The sequence below is a fragment of the Apus apus genome, chromosome 5 (genome assembly GCF_020740795.1).
Source record: "Apus apus isolate bApuApu2 chromosome 5, bApuApu2.pri.cur, whole genome shotgun sequence".
Lineage (NCBI taxonomy): Eukaryota > Metazoa > Chordata > Aves > Apodiformes > Apodidae > Apus > Apus apus.
In genome coordinates, this window is record NC_067286.1 from 27,457,434 (window position 1) to 27,481,938 (window position 24,505).

The following is a 24,505-nucleotide window of genomic DNA, read 5'->3' on the forward strand; positions in this document are numbered from 1 at the left end:
ACTTCTTGAGGAGGCCACAGTGCTTTTGCTCGCTGGAGGTCTTTCAAACTGCAGCCCCTTTTGTAGAGGTTACTAGCACCAGCCAGGGTCCATCTGCCTGCCCAGGAGTGGGCAACTAGGACTTGTGTGGCCAAACACATCCAAACAAACTGTTCTGCATAAAAAAAGACACTTCACAGCTTTTTATTACCTAGAGGTAGTAGGTGGGTCTTTGATTAAAAACAGAATTCTATTTATTAGAAATAATTTTTAATCCCCATCTCACCTTCCATTTGGCTCAACTCCAGCAGTAAGCAGTTTTTCAGCCAGGCAATTATTGCAGGACAAATCTGCAGGGAACAATTCCCCAATACCTGTTGAAACTGCAAGAGTTCCCATTGCAAAGGCAAAGCTTTAAAAGCTCACTCATTTTCTCAAACATTTTATCTTTGTGCATCTGAAGTAAGGTGGTTAAGTGAGTAAGATCAAAGAGGATATGTTTGACTGACTGAAATTAATGTTGAAATAATGTTAATTATTCTTTATGTCCTCACATTTTTAAGGCTTCACTGTTCAGGGCACTGCTAGCATCATGTGAGGTGGTCCAGACCTCAGTGAGGGTGTACATAAAGTGAGTACACAGGAGGTAACAAAACAGTAACCTGGTTTCATTTTGCAGTAAGTTGAGAACGTCACAGCTGTGATATCATTTGAATTTCATAAAACATGTCATTTGAAGACAGTCTAACTTCAGAACTAGATGCAACAATTGACATCCAAACATTAAACCGATTAAGGATGGGTAGCCAACAGATCACAAAAACAGTACTCAAAGAAAGTTCCTCAAAGGGAAATATTCCTAAAGAGATTATAAACTGCTCAGTTTTAAGCCTACTACATGGTTTTATCAATGATCTGGAAATTTAAAATTAAAAAAATTAAACTCACTACTGGCATTCCATTTCAAATAGAAAACTGCAATATTGGGGAAGCTGAAGGAAAGAGCCACAGAGTGATCTAAGAGTAGGAGGAACTCCCTTGGAGAGGGAAAGGCAGATTTCACACCAGCCAGCAGGACACAACACAGAGATACCCTAATGCTGACTTGGGATGCAGCACAGCTATGTCAGTACAGTAATTAGGCATGGTTAGAAGATGGACTAATCAGCTCTAATGAAAAGCAGGGTTAATCAGGTTTAAACTGCATCATGCACCTATCTGGCTTTTTTTCTGTCTGATTGGTGAGTGTGTCCCCTGTAAAACACACTGAAACATCCTCCATCCTGTGGTTTCATTTCCAGCAAAAAAAAGGTTGAGAAACCATGGGAGTAAACCCAAAGATGTCTCTGGGAAAGACCCAGAGGGATCCCATGAGCTGATATTCAACTGTTCTGGAGCTAAACCACAATTTCATCTGCCTCACACACAGAGGGCTAATAATCTAGATTTCAACATGCAATATTTTACCTGGATAATGGGCTATATGGTGCCTTTTCAAGTTTTTCAGGTGCATGAACACAATGAACGGGCTCATAGGTGAAAAACATGTCCCACTCCTCCTCTTCCACCACCCAAATTCCTCTAAGATCATAGAATCATAGAATCATAGAATCATAGAATCTTAGGGGTTGGAAGGGACCTCGAAAGATCATCCAGTCCAACCCCCCCTGCTAGAGCAGGGTCACCTAGAGCACATCACACAAGAACGCATCCAGGTGGGTTTTGAATGTCTCCAGTGAAGGAGACTCCACAACCTCCCTGGGCAGCCTGTTCCAGTGCTCTGTCACCACCATCTGTTTTTTCCATGGGAGAGAAATCTTTTTCTCCCACCTACTTCCTAGATCTTCGTTCCATGCAAACAAATTTGTCACTTCTGAGCATAATCAAGACTGTGATCTCAACACCAATTCTGCCCTGGTGACTCAGTCTGAAGTACATTGCAACAGTAGGAGCCTTTTATTATCAAAAGGATTATAATCCCAGGCATTTCCTCAGCTGCTGTAGATCAGCCTCTTTGTGTATCACAGCTCCACAGCACTGCTGTTGTGAAAGACTGAGCTTGTGATCTGCCTGTTGCAGAGCTGTGAGAAGAGCTTTCCCCAGAAGACCTCCAGGATTTTTGATGATGAGGAATCACTTTCTCAAGACAACCCCTGCAAAAAGACCCTTGGCAGGCAAGTGTTGAAGAGTTGCAAAAAATATGGCTGAAAGGGAGCTCAAAAGGCCTCCTTGCGTTGCTGTCCTCTGTGCAAACAGCTAGCAGTCACTTCTCATCTTAGGACACACTGCGAGAAATAGCAAAGGTAATCTTTCAGGAACAGTCAAGGCAGGTGAAGATGAGTGACACAGGACAGTCAGCAGAAACTCCAAGAGAAAATGAAAGTTGGGCAACACGGCTACTACTAAGGCTGAATATAGGTGGTTCTGTGAAAAATAGCTCAGAGGTTTCATTTGAACATGTGAAACAAAGATTACCTAACTCAGGGCTATTTTTTAATTGATGGCAAAAACTGTATACGATTTTACAACACTGCTAGTAACAAACTTATTTTCAAAGATTACTGAATGAAGCCAGTTAAATAAAAGCCTTATGGTGGACAGACAATCAAATCAGAGATTTCAATCAGAGACTTCAGTGTGTCAATTAAGACAAGCAAGACCGACACAAGGGATTAGCCATTTACCAGAGAAATTCCACTTCAAGAGATTGCTGTTCAGACAGACAGGACAGAACCACAAATACTGGTTTAATTCACATTTTAATGTGCTACGTGTTTCATTATTACCTTACACAAAACTATATAAATTTATACACAACATATATATCAATTGATAAAATAACAAGGTAACAAAACTAAACACAGATTTCCTGCTTTGAAGTCTGTTTTGGATTAAACCACAGGTAAACTCCAATCTATTTGTCTGAACAGTCACTTAAATAGAATTAATTGGAGTCCAGCATATCCTCAGGATGACGCAGTTTATACTGCAAGTAACACTGCCAAGCATCAAACACCTTAATCACACCAGATAACAGACAACACAAAAAATACCACGTGGAAGGTTAAAGCTGGAGGGCAGTGGTTAATAATTCCGTTGCTTCCTCCGTGCCACTGCCAAGCGTAAGGCCTGAATTATCAACTTCTCATTGTTCAGGACATTGTAATCAGTCAGTTTCACCAGCTTGTCAAAATTCTCTTCACTGAAACACACCTCCCTTGTTGTAAATGGGGAGAGGATACTGGAGACGTCAACTTTGCCTTCAGCCATCTCTTCAGGAGTCCTTTCCACACCTAATGGACAAACCACAAGGAGATGCACCAATAAGGTTTTATTGCAGCATGTGGCTCTAATTGGTCATTTAAACAATTAGAGGTAGAAAAAGGAGATTTGGCGGGAAAGAGATTATTCCCCAGAGGAACTTAAAAGCATTCTAGCAGCACTGTACTCTTCAGCTTCTGGATCAAGCCTCCATCCAAAAATGGTATAAACCCAAACAGCTGGGAAGAACAACAACATTGATTATCAGCAGCACTGGTAGACCACTCCTTGGACAATACAAAAATCTTTGTTATCCAAACTATAAAAGTATAAGCAAAAAGAAAACAGAATACTCTTGTACCTGATGAAATGACAACGCTCTTACTGAAAGTTTAGGAGAAATTATGTCACCCAGACAAACTGTTCATACTAAAAACAAAGACCTCAGTCCTTGAACTGGGACACTACTTTGAAATATATGAATGAAACCCAGATGAATGGGCTACCACCAAAACCTCCAGAAGATTTTGCTTTCATCTTTGTTTGCAAGCAGCAGGGCATAACAAGTGCGTATTTATTATACAGCTTGTATTAAGGACCTGCCATCCTCTCTATGTGCATTTTGGGAGTTTTACCTTCATACTATCTCTAGTAAATCCTGTGGATTAAATGCCTGTTTTCATCTCAAATATATCAGGAAAGCTTCTGGACTTCTCACAGTTCAGATGTATTGACACAGACCAGTTATTTTTGTCAGTGATGAGACTGATAATGCCAGCATTGGAAAGAAGGTCAGAGATGACAATGAGACTTCAGATACGAAATGGAGAGGACACACTAGGCAAAAGACGTTTTATTAAAGTTGCTAGCCACAGATGACTCACCAGGAGCTTTATATTTCTTGAAGGTGTCATTTACTAGGGGGAAAAAGAGCACTGTTGGAGCTTGTGGGCTGTCAGCATCTTCAAACACATAGCACTCCTTCAGATGTTCCCTGTCTTCCTCACTTATCTCAATTGTGGGAAAGGGGATTCCTTGTCCAGAGATGTACTTTGCAATCTGATCCAGAGGCTGGATAAAATAATAATATAATTAAAATCAGTAAAAAGGATCAAAACTCAAAAAAGATCCAGGACCATGGATTTTTAAAACTCCAGCAGAATGAATATTCTAAGGCTTGGATCTTCCTCTGTTTCAGACAGAAACAGCCATAACCACACCAGACATTTCAGCTTATCTTACTTTCTGCATTGCTTTAGGTAAAAAAAGAGAGCAGTCCCTTTCTTTGAGCTTGCAAGGAGAACCAAAAGCTAGAGAACTGATTTTACAATTCCAGTGAAACAGGTTTACAAGTGAAAGGCAAAGAAACTGCAAGAATGGAGAAGGAACATTTTGGTATCCCTCTAGTAGCCTTCTTATTTACTGAGAAATAGATAATCTAATAACCTAAATAATAAATCATTTATTAGTAATTTAATTCCCATACCAGTACTGCAAAAGTTAGTTGTTTTAACTGACAAGTGCTAGAGAACAAAAGACCATGAAGGAAAAAGATCTCAGGTATCATGGCTTTTCTTACCAGTGTCTGGGACCCTCCGCTATAATTTAAATGCAGGATGACATCCACCTCCCTCTGTGACTTTAGAAGTGGTGGGTAGCTGGTGTTGATGAAAAAACCAGTATCAACCAGGGAGAGATCATTGTCTGCTGTTTCCATCAGTTTATTTGGGAAGGAGTCTATCACTGTGTCTGAAATACAAATTAAAAAACAAGATTGACTGCTCCTCTGCAGAAAGTTAAAGGGCAAGAATGGAGAATTTTGTCCCCCATGTTCCCTGCAAGGGCAAGAATGGAGAATTTTGTCCCCCATGTTCCCTGCATTCCTGTGCTGACTCACTAGCAGCACTGATTTACAGAAGTAAATTACACACTACAGCTTTTCCTTTCCATTGTTCCTGTACAGCTCAAGCAGCTTTGGCCCTAAAGGGGAGTCCCTCCTGCCTCCTGAGGCTGAGCTCATCTTGTTCACTGGAACACAAAACTCACACAACCCAACTCAATTTCACTGCTCAGCTCTTCCAGAAAATGAAATGGTGTTCAAAACTGGCTTCCATATCTTCCACTTGAGAAAGGGAACAGTGAAATTTCAGAAGTCAGTTCTGTCTCTTCCTCCTCATTGGAAATCCTAAATGGACCCCCAAACCTAAACCTCCTCAAAATGCTACTGAAAAAAATTCTGTGTTACTGTGCCTTTCCAAGTAGAAAATCCTTCACTCTCCAGGTATTTGCTGTGCATCTGGAAGCCTCTGATAAAATTGGGATACTGCGCAATGGTTGGCCGCCCTGTTAAGACATCTCGCAGAGCAGAGGAGAGGACACTTGAGGGACTGAATAGACATGTGTCTACCTCATAGGGATTCATGGACAGAAAAGGTTCTTCCGCTGAAAGAAGGAAAGAAGTTTGGAGTTTAGAACAGCTTTAGAAATTATCAATATATATTTTTTTAATTCAGTAACTAAGAACCACATTTGTCACCATGTCCCACCCCAATGGTAAATCTAACCTAGTTGAAAGCCCTTAAGGTCTCTGTTACCAAATACAACTCAGCATTACAAACAGCAGCAACCTGCAGGCAGCCAACTGCCAGGCAGTGAGCACCACCCCCCACTCTAGGCTTCCTCAAATGACACCCACTTCTGTTGCAGTGTGCGGTGCAGGGCAGAGCTGAGCTCCAAAACATACAGGAAGACAACATTGGCCCTTGAACAGGACACCTTTAGAAAGTATGTGAGCAACATCCACCTGCAGTCTGTACATCTTCCCTGTGCAATTAACAACTAGTGCAAACTTTCTCTCTGGGCAGTTTAGTGGAGAAAACAGCCCTCTGCAAGAGATGTTTCCTCTACTGACAGTAGTAGTGGCCAAGGAGGACCATATCCTAACTTAACAATCTTAAGATTTGTTCTTAATACATTATTTTTACATGTCTGCTGCAGACTGTTTTACTGTCTGTGTGTCCTTTAGGAAAAGGTGTGGCTTTGCCAAAGCTTCGACAAAGCAGCACAGTTTAGTTCTTCTAAATCAGGCAGAAAAAAATTTCTTAGCTGACATCTCTGCTTTGCTTTCTTCATCTCTCTCTCTCCCTGACTTCAACAGCAACTCTTCAGGCATTAGACCTCTGCACAAAATATCGGGTAAAAAATACACAAAACCATCTCACCAATATCTTTTACTCTGTCTCTGGTCCATCTAAACCAGAAATCCTCTGAATCAGCAGCCAAATTCCAGACATACATCACATCTATGGAAAATATACTACTCCACATGCCTGCAACGGGAAAGAGAGAATATAAACTGTTTGGTGGAGTGGTCTTGGAAGAATTTTAATTGATATATACCTTTTATCCTTCCCCTTGGATACTTCCCTTCTGTTTGGGTGGATATCTTTGTGGACATATGTCCGAAGTATGTCCTTGCTAATGCAAATTCACACTTGTCCAACCTGTTTGCTAGTGTCTTCCCCAGGCTGTCCACCACAGACCACATGCTCACCCATGCCAGCTGCTTCTTGAGTAGGCCACCTGTCCCTCCAGGCAATAGTCACCTTGCATGTAGCAGATCCGAGTCTCCGAGAGCCTCTTCACCAGCCTTCCCATAAAGAATTCACTTCCGAAATGTTCCGCACGAATAGATGCTCCATATTTCAGGTGACTGACTTCATAAGGGGTGAACTCCAACCACTCTATGGTGACAGCAGCCAGATCACGAGAAGGCAATAATGCTTTAACTGTTGCTAAACAGAAGAGTACTAGAGAGCAGGATCAAATCACAAGAAAGACACTGCCTCGTTCATAATATACTGTTCACCAGCTATAGCAGTACTATTGCTCAGAGAGCACATATGTCTTTTGATACAGCAATCTCCAGCAGAAAAGCCCTGGCCTGAAGGAAACCAAAAGTATTCTGTGCAGATAATCTTACCCAAAACTATGTTTTGCTCAGGTATAACTTATTCCCTTTAGGGCACCAGTGACAGGACTTAGCATTCACCTGGTGTCACGTACTCAGCTGCTCATATTAAAAAAATACTGTGAAAACCAATACTAGGGAAAACAGTGATTTTCCTGCCACTGGACCCAAAAACCCAAAGTTTTTCCTTTAATTGTTTAAAATAAGATCACGTGGAACCATCATAAGAATTAGTTTTCTTACAAAGGCTTTTGTGACCAGGATAAATTGTAAGTTTGGCATCTTCTGTGGTATATTCTTGCTTCTGGCAATGTAGAGAACTCAAATTCTAAAGACTAAACATGTCTGGATTTTTTTTTGAAGTGTTAGTCTTGCATGACATTCTAAAAGGGTTTTTTGTAATTACAATTATGATGACATAACTGGTGGCTGGATGAGGGGAGAGCAGGAGATGTCATCTACCTTGACTTCAGCAAGGCTTTTGTCACTGTCTCCCATAACATCCTCATTAGGAAACTCACGAGTGTGGGCTAGATGAGTGGACAGTGAGGTGGATTGAGAGCTGGCTGTGTGACAGAACTCAGAGGGTTGTCATCAACTGAGCAGGGTCAAGTTGGAGACCTGTAACCAGAGGTGTCTCCCAGGAGTCAACTCGGTCTTGTCTTGTTCAACATATTCATCAATGACCTGGACAAGTGGACAGATTGTATCCTCAGCAAGTTTGCTGAGGATACCAAACTGGGAGGGGTGGCTGACAGTCCAGAGGGCTGTGCTGCCACCCAGTGTGTGACCTGGACAGGCTGGACAGCTGGAAAAAGAAGAACCTAATGAGGTTCAACAAGAGGAAGTTTAGGGTCCTGCACCTGGGGAGGAAGAATCCCATGCACTAATTAAGTTTAGGGGTGGACCTGCTGGAAAGCAGTTCTGAGAAGTATCTGGGAGTCCTGGTAGACAGTAAATTATCCATGAGCCAGCGATGTGCCCTTGCTGCCAAGAGGGCCAATGGAAACCTGGGGTGCATAAGGAAGAGTGTGGCCAGTAGAGCAAAAGAGGTCATTCTTCCCCTCTACTCTGCCCTGGTGAAGCCACAGCTGGAGAACTGTCTCCAGTTCTGGGCTCCCCAGTTCAAAAGAGACAGGGAACTAATAGAGTCCAGCAGAGGGCAACAAAGATGATTAGGGGATTGGAGCATCTCATTTATGAGGAAAGGCTGAGAGAGCTGGGACTCTTTAGCCTGAAGAAGAGAAGGCTGAGGGGAGACCTTATTAATACCTGTAAGTATCTAAAGGGTGGGTGCAAGGAGGATGGAGCCAGACTCTTTTCAGTAGTTCCCAGTGACAGGATGAGAGGCAAGGAGCACAAGCTGGAACATAGGAAGTTCCATTTAAATATAAGGAAAAACTTCTTTACAGTGAGGGTGTTGGAGTACTGGAACAGGCTGCCCAGGAAGGTTGTGGAGTCTCCTTCTCTGGAGATGTTCAAGACCCACCTGGATGCAGTCCTGAGTAATGTGTTCTAGAGGATCCTACTTTAGCAGGGGAGTTGGACTGGATAATCTCTAGAGGTCCCTTCCAACTCTGACAATTCCATGGTTCCATGATTCCATATTACTAAAGCTGATTACACGCATTTAGTCTTAGTTCAGATTACTTTAATTATAAAGTTGTTAAGAAATCTAGATCATAACCATTACCTCTGAATGCCTGAGCACTATAGCTGGACTTGAGGTTGATGGCCACATAGATGGGCAACGGGTTCTGACCATTATCCAAAGCCTGCCGTTGGTCCGAGAGTCTGTGCTCGTCTTTCTGGTTTATATTAAAAAAGGTTAATGGAATGAAGTGAAATACAACTTGCACTTGAAATAATATAGTGTGAATTAGGAGCTTTATCCAGGTTCTACTTTCCATCCTCATCTCACTGGACTGTGCAGTTTACACTTCAAAATACATTTTTCTCAGGATTTTTCTTCCTTTAAGAAGAACTAACACATCTTACTGAAATGCTATGGCTCCTTCAGTTCAAAGTCAACCTCACTTTAAAGCAAGAGTAGTGTTTTAATAATGGATCTGAATATGCAGAGTTTAATCAACCACTAATTATTTGCATTAGCAGTACTGAATGGCATCCCAGGATTCATTTTCTTCTTCTTTATAGTTATAAAAGTTAATTGGGTTCCTGGAAAAACAGGAGTAATACCTTATCATGTAGCATGGATTCAATCACAAGGCCCCAAAGGTCTATAAAAGAAGTTTTATGTCCTTCTTTAGCCCTTTCCATCAGGTCATTATAATAGTATTTAAGGCAATCCAAAGAAAAACAGCAGATCTTGGATTTGGTTACTTGCTTGCGAGCTTCCTTGATTGCATCTTCCAGATACTTTTGTGACCAATTAGCATCTTCATATAAGTTTCCCATTGTCCTGAAGAAACATCAGAGGAAAAAAATGAAAGAGAACTAATGCTGTGGTTTGGCTTCAGAGAATTTTTGTGCAATCTGTTTGCCTGTTTCTCAATTCATATGAAGTTCATAACAGAAAATTAAACACAAGTGAAACACTCTCATCTCAAGAACAAAAGCTCCAAGCTTCCCTTGTTTTGATGCTAAAAGTTTACGTAGGCTCAAACATTGTCTAAGAAATTTAAAGGGGAAAAAAATAAATCTTCTAAAGGCTATAAAATAAAAGACTCCACAAGTCCTGAGAAAATCCAGTTCTTGGAAGGCGGGAAATCTTCTAAGGAACAGTCACCTCTAGTTTACTCCAGTCTCATATTTTTTGCTGGTATCTGCTACTGGCTCCCACCATAAGAGAACTGGCCAGTTTGGGGCATGTCCTCATGTGACCACTCTTACTTGTCTCCTTGAAATTATAACACACTCAGATCTCCACATACATACAGAGGAGCTAAATAGTTTTGGAAAATACTTGGACAAATCTGCCATTAAGATTTGGACTTCTATAAAGGACAGATACACATGATTCAGTGCAGAAAAACTGTCTGCACTTCCAACCAGGTGTAGAGGAGTGGAGCTACCTGGAACCCACATGATTAAACACTTAAGTTATTTTAAATATGACATCATCTGTCATATGCTCACTGGGAAAAGAGAGCACTTTATAGTGAGCAAGAATAGCTGCAGTATCTTCAAGGTCAGTAACTTGCCATTATTTGTTGGGCTGTCTGTCACAGTATTAATTCCACTAGCCCCAAATACATCTTTTACCAGAGGGAGATGCACTCTAAATCCAAAATGGAAGTGAGAATAACCAGCAAATGGCAGGCATAAATTCTTCTTCCCATCTTTCTTCAATTTCCAGTCTAAAGACAAGTTCGTTGCATTCAGTCTAAGGTATAATTGATAAAATATGAAAAGGTAATAGAGAATTCAGATGCAAATATCAGGCATAGACTATGTCAGTGTGGTGACAACAGCAGCTGATGAACGTGACAGTTGATCTCTCATTCAGTAGATTTTGTTTCTTTTCTCTAGGCGGGCACAGAGGAGATTGTGGGGAAAATGGGAATGCTTTTGATTTACTAAGTGCCATATGAGCTGACAGTGCTGTCCGAACAGTCAACAGCATTAAGCAAAAAGAGCGCAAACATAAACCTTGTTTGGGTCATTCTCACCATGTGGTACCGGATAAACCACCGATGTAGGAAATGCAGTCCAAGAGCTGGAGTTTCTGCAGCCCCAGCAGGCTGCCGTACATGGCTGTCAGCGACCTCGTCCCTCCCCCGGTTGTCGTGATGGCCACCACTGGCACCTGTTCAACACAGCCAGGCAGGTATCAGCATCCTTCCTACTGCAGGAATCAGGTAACAGGTTACAAGTATTGATACAAGCAGTGACATTTTGTGCAAAAAGGATGTGAAGTTGCAAAAGACTTCTCTTGCCACCACGTGACGGATGGGAGAGGCAAGGCTTATGTCTTATCCATTCGGATCGGGTGGGTGGGAGGCTGTTTACTTAATATGTAATTGGAAATCAACCTCATCACCCTGGAATTCTTCTTGAAGTGTATTATTAGAAGTGGCCACAGAACATGCAGGATTTACTGTGGAGCAGAGGAGAGAGCGGTGATTCTGCCTCTAAACAATGACCAGTGTCCCAGAGGAACATCCAGCACCCTGTCATCAGCCACACTGAACAATAGCTGAAACCTTCCTGGCCTCAGGCCACTAATTACTTTGTGTCCTGAAGCAAAATCATTGATAGGGCTTCCCCCTCACAACTGAAGAGACAGACTGTTCTTCTCCTAATCTTTTCCTGATCTAGCACACCCTTTGCTGCCATGTTAGCATTTTGAGTTGTGTGGATCCTCACATTTCCTGTGGAAAAAATGTCCACTTCAACCTTTTAAGTCTTAGCTTCTAATTACATCAGGAAATCTGCTGCTTTTAAGTCAATTAATAAAGCTTGAAGACAATATTTATCCTATTCTATGAAATTTTAAAAAATAATTTAAAAAAAAATGTTATTTCTATCCTGAACTCAAGTAGAACTTAAAATCTAGGAAAATTTATACAAGAATAGTGAGGAAAAACCTGATGATCTTTACTAAAATTAGAATAATTTCCAAAAAGTTATAATTTGAGGCGTACATTTTATAACCTTTTTCATCATGAACTAAAATTCTACTGATTACTTTTTTTTTCAGCCATTTTTTTTCCCAGTAAAAAAACAGCACAAAATCTAAAACAGTTAACAAGGTAGGCAGGATTTTTTCCACAATTTTGAAGCTAAAGACATTAATAGGAGAGACAGAGTAATTAGGTCTTTTCAAAAAACAGCCTTGGTCTTACCATCTCAACCACTTTTCCATGTGTCAGGAAACTTTTAAACAGCTATACAAAGACATTGTTTTCAGTTTTCTTGAAAACTTTATTTCCTATATAACTCTGCTCTGAAATTCAAAATATGGGTTTTTTTTCTTTAAACTGGTACCCTATCCACAGCACTATTTCTTTTAATTTTCAGCTAAATGACATTCTTGCTATTGGTATGTTTGTACTTCTCTGATTTGCAACAACCCTGCTAGACATAAGTAGTTACAAAACTTAAGACTGAATTATGGAGGCAGAAGCAGGGGCTACAGTGATAAAGCTACACTTTTCATCAGCCGTTTCATTCATACAACTCAACAATGCTGTGAGATTCACTTTTTCAGCCTGAAGTGTTTATGCCAGTAGTCTGTTTCCCCAACAAAACGCATTTTCTGTTGCAGAGATCACTCAAAGTATTTTTGTCCAATGTCTGTGTGAAAATTTTCCCTTCCTCTCCTCAAATCCTTTACAAATGCCATGACTACCACCTTGCCCCTGTTGCTGAGCTAAGACACACTATTGCCCAGGCAGCATCTCCCAGCTGCTCCGTGTCTGCCCACTATAAATTTTCCTCCTGAGATCCATAAGGAGGATCAAGAATAAACAGGAATGGCTTGAGTTGAGGAAATGTTGAGAAGTTTTGGGGGCTGTAATGGCATTAACCTGCCTTCCCTGCTCTGCTGCACAAACCAGCTACTGCTTCTCTTACTCATCCTTGCCCTAGCTGGCCAGGCCTGCCCCAGAACATTAGGATTAATTAAGCTGTTTTTTGTTTGTGGTTTCAATTTGTGAGCCAGACCCCAAGCCCCAGGAAGGAGTTGCCACCAGAAAGTGCATTGGCTTGCCTCGTGCTCTTTCAGATCCTCCTCCAAATGAAGAATCTTTTTCAGAGCAGCAGCAACATATTTCTTTCTTTTCCGAAGGAAGTCCCGCTCTTCCCTGCACAAGCTAAAACCCAAGCGCACATCCAGGTTTCCTGAGCTGGAATAGACAACAGGACAAATCAAGGCATGTGTCTTTTATAGCTGATTTAAGAACTGTGGGGCAGGTAATCAGTGAACTCCACAAATCATCTGTAAAACAAGCTGTTGCCAAATCTGCCTATTGATCAAGGAACAGAAGAAAAATAAGCATTTCTATTGCCAGCAAGGAGTTGTAGTGAGGAAGAAGAGGAGTTTCCAAGGCACTTTAGATTTCTTGTGAACACAGGCACAAAGACAAGGCAGACAAGACAGACAAGATGGGGAAAGATCACCAAAAGGGGTAATTCAGGAGTAATTCTTTCTGTATCCATTCTTTTTTGTCACCATGACATCCAAGAAAACTCAAGTGATGTCACTATCACATGTCCTCAGGTTTTGACAGCTCACTAACAGTATTTAAAGTGGAGGTCCTAATGAACTATGTGATGGAGCTTGAACTGCAGAGCAAGGCCTGCAGTAACACCCCCTGCTCAGCCTCTGTCCTGTGAAATCCAGCCTTTTACCTGTGTGCTGAACAGACTTCTAGAGAAGCATTTGCAAGCTTCATTCTGCAAATATATAACAATATCCATAATTTTTTCCACATAGGCAATCACACTTAATTTTCTCCCTTGAGAAATGTGAAGCATAAGACCAAAAAATTTGCAAAAAAAATAAAGGTACAAAGCCAATCAAATGGCAGCTACTGTTTTGAGCCTTCAACAACACAAATGCACTTGTTATTGAGAAGAGCACCAAATATTGATTAAATCTGCTGAGTCACATCACCCTCTGGTGGCTGTATACTCTATCCTGAACATTACTTTTATCAATATTTCACAAATGTGAATGTTTCAAGGGTTACTGTTACTAACTTCAGTTCTCCAGCAAATTTGTTATATCACAGTGTAATTTTGAAAACAGAATAAGGTCAATTGACTGACCTTATGAAAACAAACAACTTGTTTAGTGGTAGATTAAAAATTATCTTGCTCTCTATAAATCTGTATTTGTAGGATTTAATTTTCAACATATTTCATTATGGGCTGAGATTGAGCAGATCTTTTTCTTCCCATGCTTTGCACTTCATTTATACAAACTCCTGCCATGCTCTGAAAATCCATCTTGATCTCTTCTATATATCACCCAATAGTATGGATGCTGTGCAAACCATATGAATTTTTCAGCTGTATGATAAAACCTCATTGCACTTCTCACTGGTGCAATTCTGTCCCTGTGAGAGGGTTGGCAGAGGTACAGCTAGTCAGGTCTTAGTTCCCATTCTGCCCAGTGAAACAGGAGAAGGAGCAGAAGCCAGGCTGCCCTAGCTTTGGTTTGATGCCTTTGCAAAGTTAAAGAGGAACAGAGTTTATTTCAGTCATTAAGCAGATCTGACTACTGGCACAAATTGGCAACAAAATTAATATGAGTAGTGAAGTTTCATTCATGTCTAAAAATAGCAGTCATAAAACAGGCTAATTTACTCTGGAGAAACCTACCACAGCTCAAACTCATACTGAGCTGCATGATCCCTTAACTGCAGCAGACCTGCACTTACCTCAGGCACCACGTGAGTACAGGACAAAGCACTCACGCAGCTTCTGTTCATCTCTCCACCTATCACAGAAAAAAACCCTAGATAACTAGCTTACAGTAATCCTGGATGAGCGGACAAAAAGAGGCTTATCTTACCATTTTCTTGCTGTCAAGCACAAGTGAAAGGAGTTATCCTAGAAAGCCAGAAAATGAAGCTAATTAGCATCAAATTTTAAAGAGTTTCTTTCCTTCAAGCTCAGGCGATGCTCATGCAGCAAGACAGGAGGTTTTCAAGTAATAATTCATATGGCTAATAACATTATTTTGGTATAATTCACTGAAATCTCACTCCCTGCTCTGGAATCAAATTCTCTCTTACCTAACAAGTCTGTCTGCTTGGGAAGTTAATGTGCCATGAGCTTAAAGCTAGTGTCAGATTAGTTCACTGTGTGCACACACTTAGAAGGAGCAACAAGAATGAGACGAGCTACCTTATCAAAAAATAAGAAAAAAATTGCATACTAAAGCACTGCCAATATCCGTATTTTGACAAGATCTGAATTAAGCTTTTATTCTGGATTGTTTGGGCTTTTTAAATTACTAGCTAAAAATAAATTTTGGAATGCATGTGCATAAGACTGTAATTTTTGTTCCCTGAAACATTTAATTCTAATTATGGGATGCAGGTTTGCAATGATTTTTATATTATTATAATTATTGTTAACTTCTGCATTCCTTAGAAGTGAATATGACAGTCTTAGGGTTTTTTTAGCATTTTCCATAAACAGCTGTACAATTTTACACATATTTTGTTCACCCAGTAACTATTTCTAGCTGGACAATACTAAGCACATTTTGAGAGTAATTACTTCAAAAGCTTCACAGTACTCACCTCTTCTATTATTATTTCTTTCTGCAAAGGCAGTGAATTCAGGGGGAACGAAAAGACTCTGGATTTCTCTGTTTCATTTTTATCTGCCAGCTGAAACAACATAAAAAGTGGTAGGAATGTGCACATGAAAGGTCATATCTAGAACTTCTCCCACTAAGAGGGCTAGTTCAGTTTACCAGTTCCATTAATTTAATCTAATTTCATCAAAGTTAATGATAATGTACAGAAAGGGAATGTACCTCTTCTGGCAATATAATATCCAGTCTTGTCTGGTCATTAATGACACAGTGAAATACAATGATCCTGAGGCTGGGCTCAGAGTCCAGCAAAATCTTCTGGCTTCCTTCATGGGATCCTTTCACCATAAATGTAAGCTCGTGGTCTAAACACAGGGGCAAGGAACAAAGATAATTTTAACTATTCCCAGCAAAGATACATAATAAAATCTGCTTCTACTCTGTACACTTTTTGGTCCAATTTTCCTTGCACCGTGATCATTAAAGTAGACTTCAGTTGACTGAAACAGACTGAAAAGTAGTATAAAACATCTTGTTGGATCTCTGTAAATCATTAACATACAGAAATCACGTATTTTTCAAATCCTGTGGTGTGCTACTTGGTAGGTGCTATCCGTGAATAAATAAACTCAAGATTTAGACTTAAAGATATTTTGGATTATTCACATTAAATAAGAATATCACTTAACTGACGTCAGCCTGTTCTGCTTCATTGTGTACATTTTATTGTATGTTGTGTCTGCTACAATAGCCAAATGATTCGTAGTAAAAAATCAAGCAGACTACTCAACATGTGTGCTTATTTCACCAGAACAGAAACAAGCTGGCAACTCAAAGGCTGTGATACTTGTACGGAAAAGCCTTTATGTTTAAAGAGAGATTTGTACACTGTGCTCTTGCAAGATCAGAGCCAACAAGCATATCATTTTAGGTCACAATGCTTTCGTCCCCACATTACATTTCAGTCTAAAACTTCCTGTAATGCAACTCAGCCATTGCTACCATTGTCTTCACTAACGTTAATTTTCCATTCATTCATTATCTCAAAACAGCCAGAATTTTTTGAGATTTTCCCCATGAGCATCTTTACACAAGCTGCTGTTTATTTGAATGAGCTTAAAGACTAGTGAAGAGTCTTGCTATATTTACTAGAGCTACATTTTATATACAAAGTGGTGGTTTTCATTTTATGCAGACTCCTTTGATGCTATTTTCCATTTAAACTTCAAAGCTTTAGTTTAGCATTTTTGCTCAAGTGACCAAAAAAATCTCTTTCAGAACCCTGAATGTGCAAAAACACACTCACATCCAAATTAAAAATACAGGATAAGATTTCTACACATTGATCAAATTGTAAGATAATTCTAAAAGAAGATCCAGCTTATTTAAAAAGTTTCAGTTTGAACAAGGAATAAACAAAGAGAATATATTTTTCCCCAAGTTTTTAGTTCTAGTATGTATGTTCTACGCTTGCATCAATTTCAGATTTGCCTCAGAACTGAGTTCTTGACTAACTTGAATTTTGACACATGTAATCCTTCTCCAAGGTGGGGCATGGTGAAACTAAGTATTATGTGACACAGCTAGATTAACATGTATAACAGATTATTAATTTTTCAACATCTGTTACAGTGACTGAATCACAACACAAGAACAATAGGTTAATGAAGCAATAACCTCACTTGTGGATTGCTGCTTCAGCTTCCCTGTATCCACTCTAACCTCCAAACAGGAAGCATCACGTGCCTGTAGCAACAGAGGATAAATGATAGTTGAAAGAAGTGTAAATGTCACTGCAAGTGATTCATACTGTTCTCAACCAACCCCTCCAGTTGATCAATTGACAACACAATTATTATCTATTACTATGTCTTCAGATAACATCAGTGCAATAGTGACATGTTTTTTTCTAAGTTTGAAAGTAAAGAGAAACTCATGACCTGCTTGAACTTAGAGAGACAGTTAAGTACAGAAGACCTATTGAAAATAAGAGACATACTGAGATATGGGACTCTTCTTATGAGTGCTTATCACTGTCTTGATTAACTTATGTTATTTCCAGGTGTAATGTGGGAATAACGGGTAGGAAAATCAAGTGTATAGAAGAAAGCAGGTGTCACATGCAGGCTGACAGCAGCCTCACAGCATGCCTTTGCAGAAGGTGGCATCGCACTGGAGTGATGGGAAAACAGTGATCCCTGGTGCTAACAACAGATCCTTTTTTCTCAGTAGGACAGTGTGGCTGATGCTACTGAGTTTGGGACACAGCTCAAGGTTTCCAAAGTGAAAAGTATGAACACTTGTTACGCAGACACAGGAAAGATTGTAAGAAATACACATTACCACTAGCACTCCATTAGTAATAATGCCATCAGGATAGTCCAGGCTGAAAAATAAAATGGAAAATACAATGTTAGGAGTAGGACAACCCACATAAACATTTAAGTTGATGAGTTAACACATTACTCATTTTTGCCCCATCAGCTCCAACATTTCTTACTTTAACATTCTCACTCGATAATACATCAAAACTCATATCAAACATAGTTCTAGATCACAAGCTGAATTGCAAGTTTTTCCATCCACCCACAACAGAATATGAATCTTGGCTTTTACTGCTGTAGTTTTTCATACTTGCTTTAGTAGACCACGTGGTGAATACTGATATGTGGCATACTGAGTTTGAGGGAGCTGGAGGCCGCTACATCTGTCTTGTTTTGAGCATTACACAGTCTGACCCAAAGGTTTGTGCTTAAAAAAGCTAATACACTTACCTAGATTTCCACCATTTTCCAAAATTACAGTAACAGTGGAACAAACTTTACTCACCTCTGTAAAGTGTTTTGCAAAATGTACATGAGATTTTTAATATATCACTATATGTGCAGATGTTAGATGCCCACCTAGGGGCAGAAGTGGGTTTGTGTACTGCAGGCGCCAATTTTTATATTCTTCAATATTTCTCCCTCAGAAAAATCAAGTCAATTAAGGATATCTTATCATTATCTTATCATTTGCCATTTTATTAAATGGCAGATGTAGATTCATACAGAAACTCAAAACCCAGATTAGTACAAAGGAAATGCACGTGAATATAAAACCAGGCAATATGCTACCTTTAAAATCAGATTAATGACACTGCTATTATCCATTTTAAGAGGTCTACCACAAGTATTAGATTTCAATATAAGCACACATGAAGATAGTTTTGTAAAATTTCCCATGAGCAAGAATTCTCCCAGTTTCAAAGCTCATAAACAGCTTAAATGTTAAATTTCCAAATAAATATTTTCCTTTATGAGTAAAAAATATTAATTGTGTAAATACTGGGCAGGACATTCAGGAAAAAACTTCCAGTTAAAACAAACAAACAAACAAAACATCCTCCCCTCCCCCCCCAGAAAAAAAAGAACACCACAATAGTTACACTGGACAAAATAATTATACTATTTTACTTAAGAATTTTGTAGGCTCTTTTTTTGAAAGTATATTTTAAAAGAGTTCAAAGAACACTGGCCAGGAATGGGCAAAAAAAAAATATTTTAAAAAATGAGTGTTTCTACCTGCATGCAGGAAAATGTACTTAAGTACCACTTAAGTTCTGCTTCAGACACAAACTTTTGCACTTCATTACTATTTTTCAGCCAAATAGTTGTAACGTTGCATGATATATGGTGTCACTATCCTCATATACTTCATTAAAAAAAAAAATTGAGGAAAGCAGAAAAACAAGATGGTGTATATTGAAAGATCTCAGCCTACATAGCCTGGTGAAATTAAGGTGGAAAGACAGGAAAAGATACGGTAAGTAAGGTAGATATTAAGTAAAGTGTAGTATTATTTGAGTTATAATAAAGTACAAAATTAGGCTGACACTTAGGAGGTCCAAGGCTTGACTTTCAAACAGGGTGGAAGAACCTGCACTGTATTTTTTTTTTTTTTTTTTTTTTTTAACCTGGTGATCTTTAACTTCTTTTAAGAAGAACAAAGAAACTCACCAGCTTTGGACATCAGCTGTGACTAGAAAGACAGCTAAGCTGGATGCAGAAGAGATCTTACCATTCAGGTTGGCAGGAGCCTTTGAATATTTTGCCTCTCTTTGGAGCAAATGTCCACTTCTTGGGACGAGCTGGTAATTTCCCTAGCAACCAAACTGCCATTAGACAGCCCTTGTTACACATACTAACTCTCCCATCCTCTCCTCCATCACAGTTTGTGATTTATACCTTTTTTAAATGCAGACATAAGTTCTACTATGAGAACTGGAAGCATATTATGGCCTGCAGCAGGGGAAGACAGGAACAGAGACCTTGGGCCTCCTTCTCCACTAAATGTCTATTGAAGGGTTGTCTACGACTGCAGTGGACTCTGTGAGCCCAGGGATCACTTTCCTGGTTTGCTGCCTTCATTTTAGATCATGCCTGGCTTATAATGAAATTGACAATACTGTATGGGATGTTACAGTCACACAGATTCCTGTATTACAGTTCGCATTTAGACTACTGTGTTCTGTTGCACCAGAGAATCTGTTTTTTTTATACCTACATACAAAACTTTAATTATTTCATGTCAGATCTAGCTTCCCCTTCTTTTAGTAGCTCCCATATCAGACAGGCTACTTTCCTGAGCTTCCTGAACACCCATGAGAAGCATGAGGAATGGTACCAGTTCCATAAGGAAAACTTCATTCACCTCAAAGGTTCTCTGGCTGTCATCTTTCTCAACTTAAAATTTTTCCTTCAGTGCTCCTTGAGATGCTGTGACTTCCTGCAACAAACACAAATGCCAACAGTACATTTGGCCCTGGATGGATGGAGACTGCCTACCCTGAGACTTTCCTCACCAGTGCCCAAAACCAATGGTGAGCATGATCTCCTGGTCCCACCCACACACAAGGAGAAACTTCTCAAAATAACACAGCAAAACTACAGAAAGAAAAAAAGACGTTTATTTTCTAAAAATCATGCTTTTGCCATATTTCAATAATTTATATTTAGCTTTTATACAACTTTTTGTACACCTATTTACATTTTTTGGTGGTAAGTGGGCTTTGTTTTAAGCATTGTCTTTCACATTTGAAGAAAAAGAAGAGGGAAAGGGAGTTGAGAAGAAAAGTTGTGTAAGAGTGGTCCTTCATTCTTCCAAGATTTGTCTGAGATTCATCTCCTCAAGACAGGACATCTGAAAGATAGAAAGAGGCCAAAAAGGTGATCAGCAGACCCAGCAAATACCCTGGGCCCTCAGACCTCTCCTTGGAAACTCAAAGTACCTTTTAGTTCATCAGAAGTTTTTGTGGCCCCTCACTATCAGGTGTAGGCTTCATTAGAAGTCAGAGGGGAGGGGGATGTTGAGTGAGCGAAGCCACCTAGTCCAGCGGGACTCGGTCCCTGTAGCAACTCGTATAGGCTCATGCTGATTCTGGACCCTACCAGTGAAAACACAAGGGAGAAAGCTCATATTACCATTGATAATCTGCAGAAAATAACACAAAAACACCGAAGTATGCAAGTCAGCAACCTGTGTACAATGACCTTACCTTTTCCTCTACTGCTGCTTGAGCACAGCAGCTCTCACGCCAGCTGGGCTCATGTTAGAGGCCCATAAAACACTGGGCAGGCGTTTGCAATCCCTTGGCTCTGTTGCTGGTGAAAAGGCACTTGGAGGAAGGAGCATGCCTTCCTCTCTGAGCTGTTAGGGTCAAAGGTTTGGTGCTCAGTGCCTGCCATGAATAGTGGCAGAAGAGAGGTGAGAGTTTGCAGGTACAGCAGTAGCAGAGTGAGAGTGAGGCAAAACTAGGGAGTGCATTCATCCTGCAGTTGTGGACACCAAGCTACCAAAATGAAGGTTTTCTTCCATTTTAAATAAAAGATCATGGGAATGTGTGAATGTAGGAATCCATTTCATCCAGCCCACCAGTGTATCTTGAGGGAATTTTTACAATGTTCTTTGGTAAAAGTAACATAAAACACAATTTTTTGCAGTGAGGTCAAAAGGCAAACAAAAAATAGGACTGACAAAGCCACTATCATATAGGTGTGACCCAGGAAACTTTCTTGGCCTGGGGTTACACTTCATGTGTGATATTATTTATCTGAAATGCTGGAAAGGAAAAACAGGCTAACATAGTAAATCTTGCAATTGGTCAAGTCTGCAATGAAGATGGAGAAGGAATTAAAAATTACTTCAGATAAATAGTGTCAGATGAAATGTGTTAGTGCGGATAATTATTAATTTTGGAGATAAACTTTCATATTTACCCCAAAAGTGTGTTCTCATGGTTCCCATCACAATACCAAATTCATAGAATCTGGCTTTTGCCAGAATTACCTCCCCATGGTTAGACATACTTCTTGTTAGCACTATGGTTGGCTCTCCCCCTCTGAAAGTTATCTCTCGTCTCTGAGGTTAGAGATTATCTCACCTCTCCCATCCAGCAATGCCAAAAACCTGCTGAGCTTGTTCAAGACAGGAGATACGCTGGTTTGGTTAATAGCATTCTGATCTCAGCTGCTTCAGTTCAGTCTTTCAGACCTTGTCAGGGCTCTTTAGTGTATCACACAAAGTGATGCATTTTCTCCTATTTTAGTGCACAAACCCTTTCATTAATTACTCCTTACATTACACTTTCCTATGTGGAGGGGAAAAAAAACCCCACCTCTCAATATTCTACCAAGATTATGATATCTGATCAATTCAGATGTGCTTACACATTTATTCTAGGCTCAAACGATGGGCAAAACAGTATTGACTGCAACATATATGCATGAAATCCAGGTGTAGGGAAAATGTTCATCTGCCTTCAGACAAGAAAACCATTTTCCCTGAGAAGTATCTTCCCTTTTTCAGGCCTGCTGGGATCTCACAGGGACACTCCCTCCCTGATCAACTTATGACACAGAAGTGGAGCTCTTCAGGCCACAACTATTATATTGGTCACCGAGGTATCTCACTATGAATAAAAAAGGTAGATCAGAGGTGTTCTTGGTGTAGCAACTGAGCCATGACTGACTCTTTTTAAAATGTCTTCCTCAGGACTGCCAAGGGTCCTTTTTATTTTGATAGTCCCAAACATTATCTTCCAATCGGTAGAATTCCTGCTCAGGCAGCACATCAGAAATTGTCCAATTTCCGACTTCAACCATTGAACATGTCTCCAGGAAAAGGCAACTGGTTGCAGGGTCCAAGACACACATGCTCCGAGATTAATTCCAGCCTCCATCTACATATGCAAACCCGCTCGTGCACAATATCTAAGCCAGATAACCTGCCTGAATCTTCCTCAACAAAAGACAGGATTATCTGGAATATGATTCTATGTACCATCCACTGATTTGCCGAAGAAAGAAGACTAGAGACAGGCCATTTGAGACATCTACTGGAGCTCCCTTCTCCATTGCTATTACTGATTTCATGTCACACCTAAGCTGTGATAGGTGCCCTTCATCTACTGTTGCTGGGCCCTCAGCCAACCTTGTGCACAGTAAACAAACAGTCCACCCTGGTGAGTTTCCATGAGTTGTAATAGAAGATTCTGAGACTGCTTTCTCTCTGAAGGCTTTTTTGGTTGTGAATACTGGGGGATCTTTCCTCTTCCAGTCATAACACCGAGCTACTGTTCTTTCTCCAGCAAATCCCAATTTTCCCCTCCTGTCCAGAATAAACACGTTATGCAAGCTCTCCACCAACATCCTATATCTCCTGCTAGGCCTCCTGAAGTGCCCCGAATGCCTTGAGAAGGTACCAGCAGTACCAACTCTTCTCTAAGGTTGTTTTAGCAAGACTTTAAGTCTAATAACATGGATCAAATTGGTAACAGAAATCCTTTCTAGTAAATTCCTCAGAGATATGAGCATTTTATGGGAATAGTTTACAATACCCATGGTCCTGCCTCATACTCCCTCTATATTTGGAGCTACAGGCTCCCAGGTTTCTCCACAAGATTAATTACCTGAAGCAAACACACCCCTAAACAATCAAGCTCCACCATAACCTTCCAAGCATTCCAAGTGAAGCTAGTGCTGTTCCACCAGTTTTCATGCTTCCTCAGCCTTATACAGTGATCTTTGCTCTTTTCTTTATGCAGAATATGTAGTTCCTCTCCCTGCCAGAACTGCTGCTCAAGTCTATCACAGCTCACCACGTGTAGCCAGAGAGAACAAATCAGCTTACAGGAAAGCATTTTATACTGCTGTGGATTTGAAAAGCCAGATTCCCCAAGAAGTGGGGACATGAGTCATTTAGGCCTGACACTCCTTCTCCTAAGGGTCAAAACTACCTCAATATTGTAATCACCCTCATACTTATGTACTGATTCAACGACAAAAAGAGAACAGAAGGAAGTCGGTGCCCAGGAGGCAGGAATGAAACAGGGCAAATATTACATTTTCAGATACTTAAAATCTAAAAATATGTATTCTGAAATTCCAGTTTACTAGACTTGAAAACATCTAGATACTGCTTTCAGAGACTGTCAGTTTAAGAAGCACTCTCACATATGAACCAGCTTGCCAGACTATTTTTACACTGAATACAACAGTTTACATAGAATTTAGGACTCTACTCACGTGTTCTGCAATGTGAACTCCACCTCCAGCTCCTCACGGGCCTGAAGAGAGGGGAAAAATAAATAAAAGAATATTACATATTTTTCTTCATAGGTTTCATCATACCAGTTACATATAATTTGTAAAACATGTATTTAGAATAGTGCTTAGAAAATTCCCAGAACATAAGAATAATTTGCAAAGAAACTCCATGGTACCAACTGAAGATAGTGAATTTCAAGATACTGAAAAAACAACTGCTAAAACAATGTTTTTGAAGTTTAAATGCCACATAAGCATGCAGATGTAGGAACTGCTATTCTGCTAAAACAGCCACTTTTCAGATTTTAATTTCCAAAGCAAAAAAGATGCGCTGCTTTAATATTATTACAGTTTAAAGCTGCTGAAAATTCAGAACTCACACCAAGAGCCAACAAACATGCCAGAAATATTCAGAATTAAGGCACTGGGTAATTAGTTCTAGTTGGTTCCATCCTAGATTTTTAGCAGAGATAT

General features: G+C 40.0%; 1 protein-coding gene across 1 annotated transcript in view; it reads right to left on the minus strand.

Moving 5' to 3' along the window:
* Window positions 1-3,063: 3,063 nt before the first annotated feature.
* The window catches only part of LOC127385286 (cytosolic phospholipase A2 epsilon-like), a 31,598-nt gene continuing 10,156 nt past the window's right edge, over window positions 3,064-24,505 (minus strand). Inside the window, exons 6-21 of the mRNA XM_051620930.1 lie at window positions 24,011-24,051; window positions 17,790-17,832; window positions 17,129-17,192; window positions 15,669-15,811; window positions 15,430-15,519; window positions 14,694-14,731; window positions 12,885-13,020; window positions 10,843-10,979; window positions 9,410-9,632; window positions 8,904-9,018; window positions 6,846-6,983; window positions 6,462-6,569; window positions 5,491-5,682; window positions 4,820-4,989; window positions 4,125-4,311; window positions 3,064-3,272 (exon numbers count right to left, since the gene is read on the minus strand). Coding sequence (XP_051476890.1) covers window positions 3,064-3,272; window positions 4,125-4,311; window positions 4,820-4,989; window positions 5,491-5,682; window positions 6,462-6,569; window positions 6,846-6,983; window positions 8,904-9,018; window positions 9,410-9,632; window positions 10,843-10,979; window positions 12,885-13,020; window positions 14,694-14,731; window positions 15,430-15,519; window positions 15,669-15,811; window positions 17,129-17,192; window positions 17,790-17,832; window positions 24,011-24,051 — 2,034 coding nt within the window. The remainder of the gene's footprint in view (window positions 3,273-4,124; window positions 4,312-4,819; window positions 4,990-5,490; window positions 5,683-6,461; window positions 6,570-6,845; window positions 6,984-8,903; window positions 9,019-9,409; window positions 9,633-10,842; window positions 10,980-12,884; window positions 13,021-14,693; window positions 14,732-15,429; window positions 15,520-15,668; window positions 15,812-17,128; window positions 17,193-17,789; window positions 17,833-24,010; window positions 24,052-24,505) is intronic.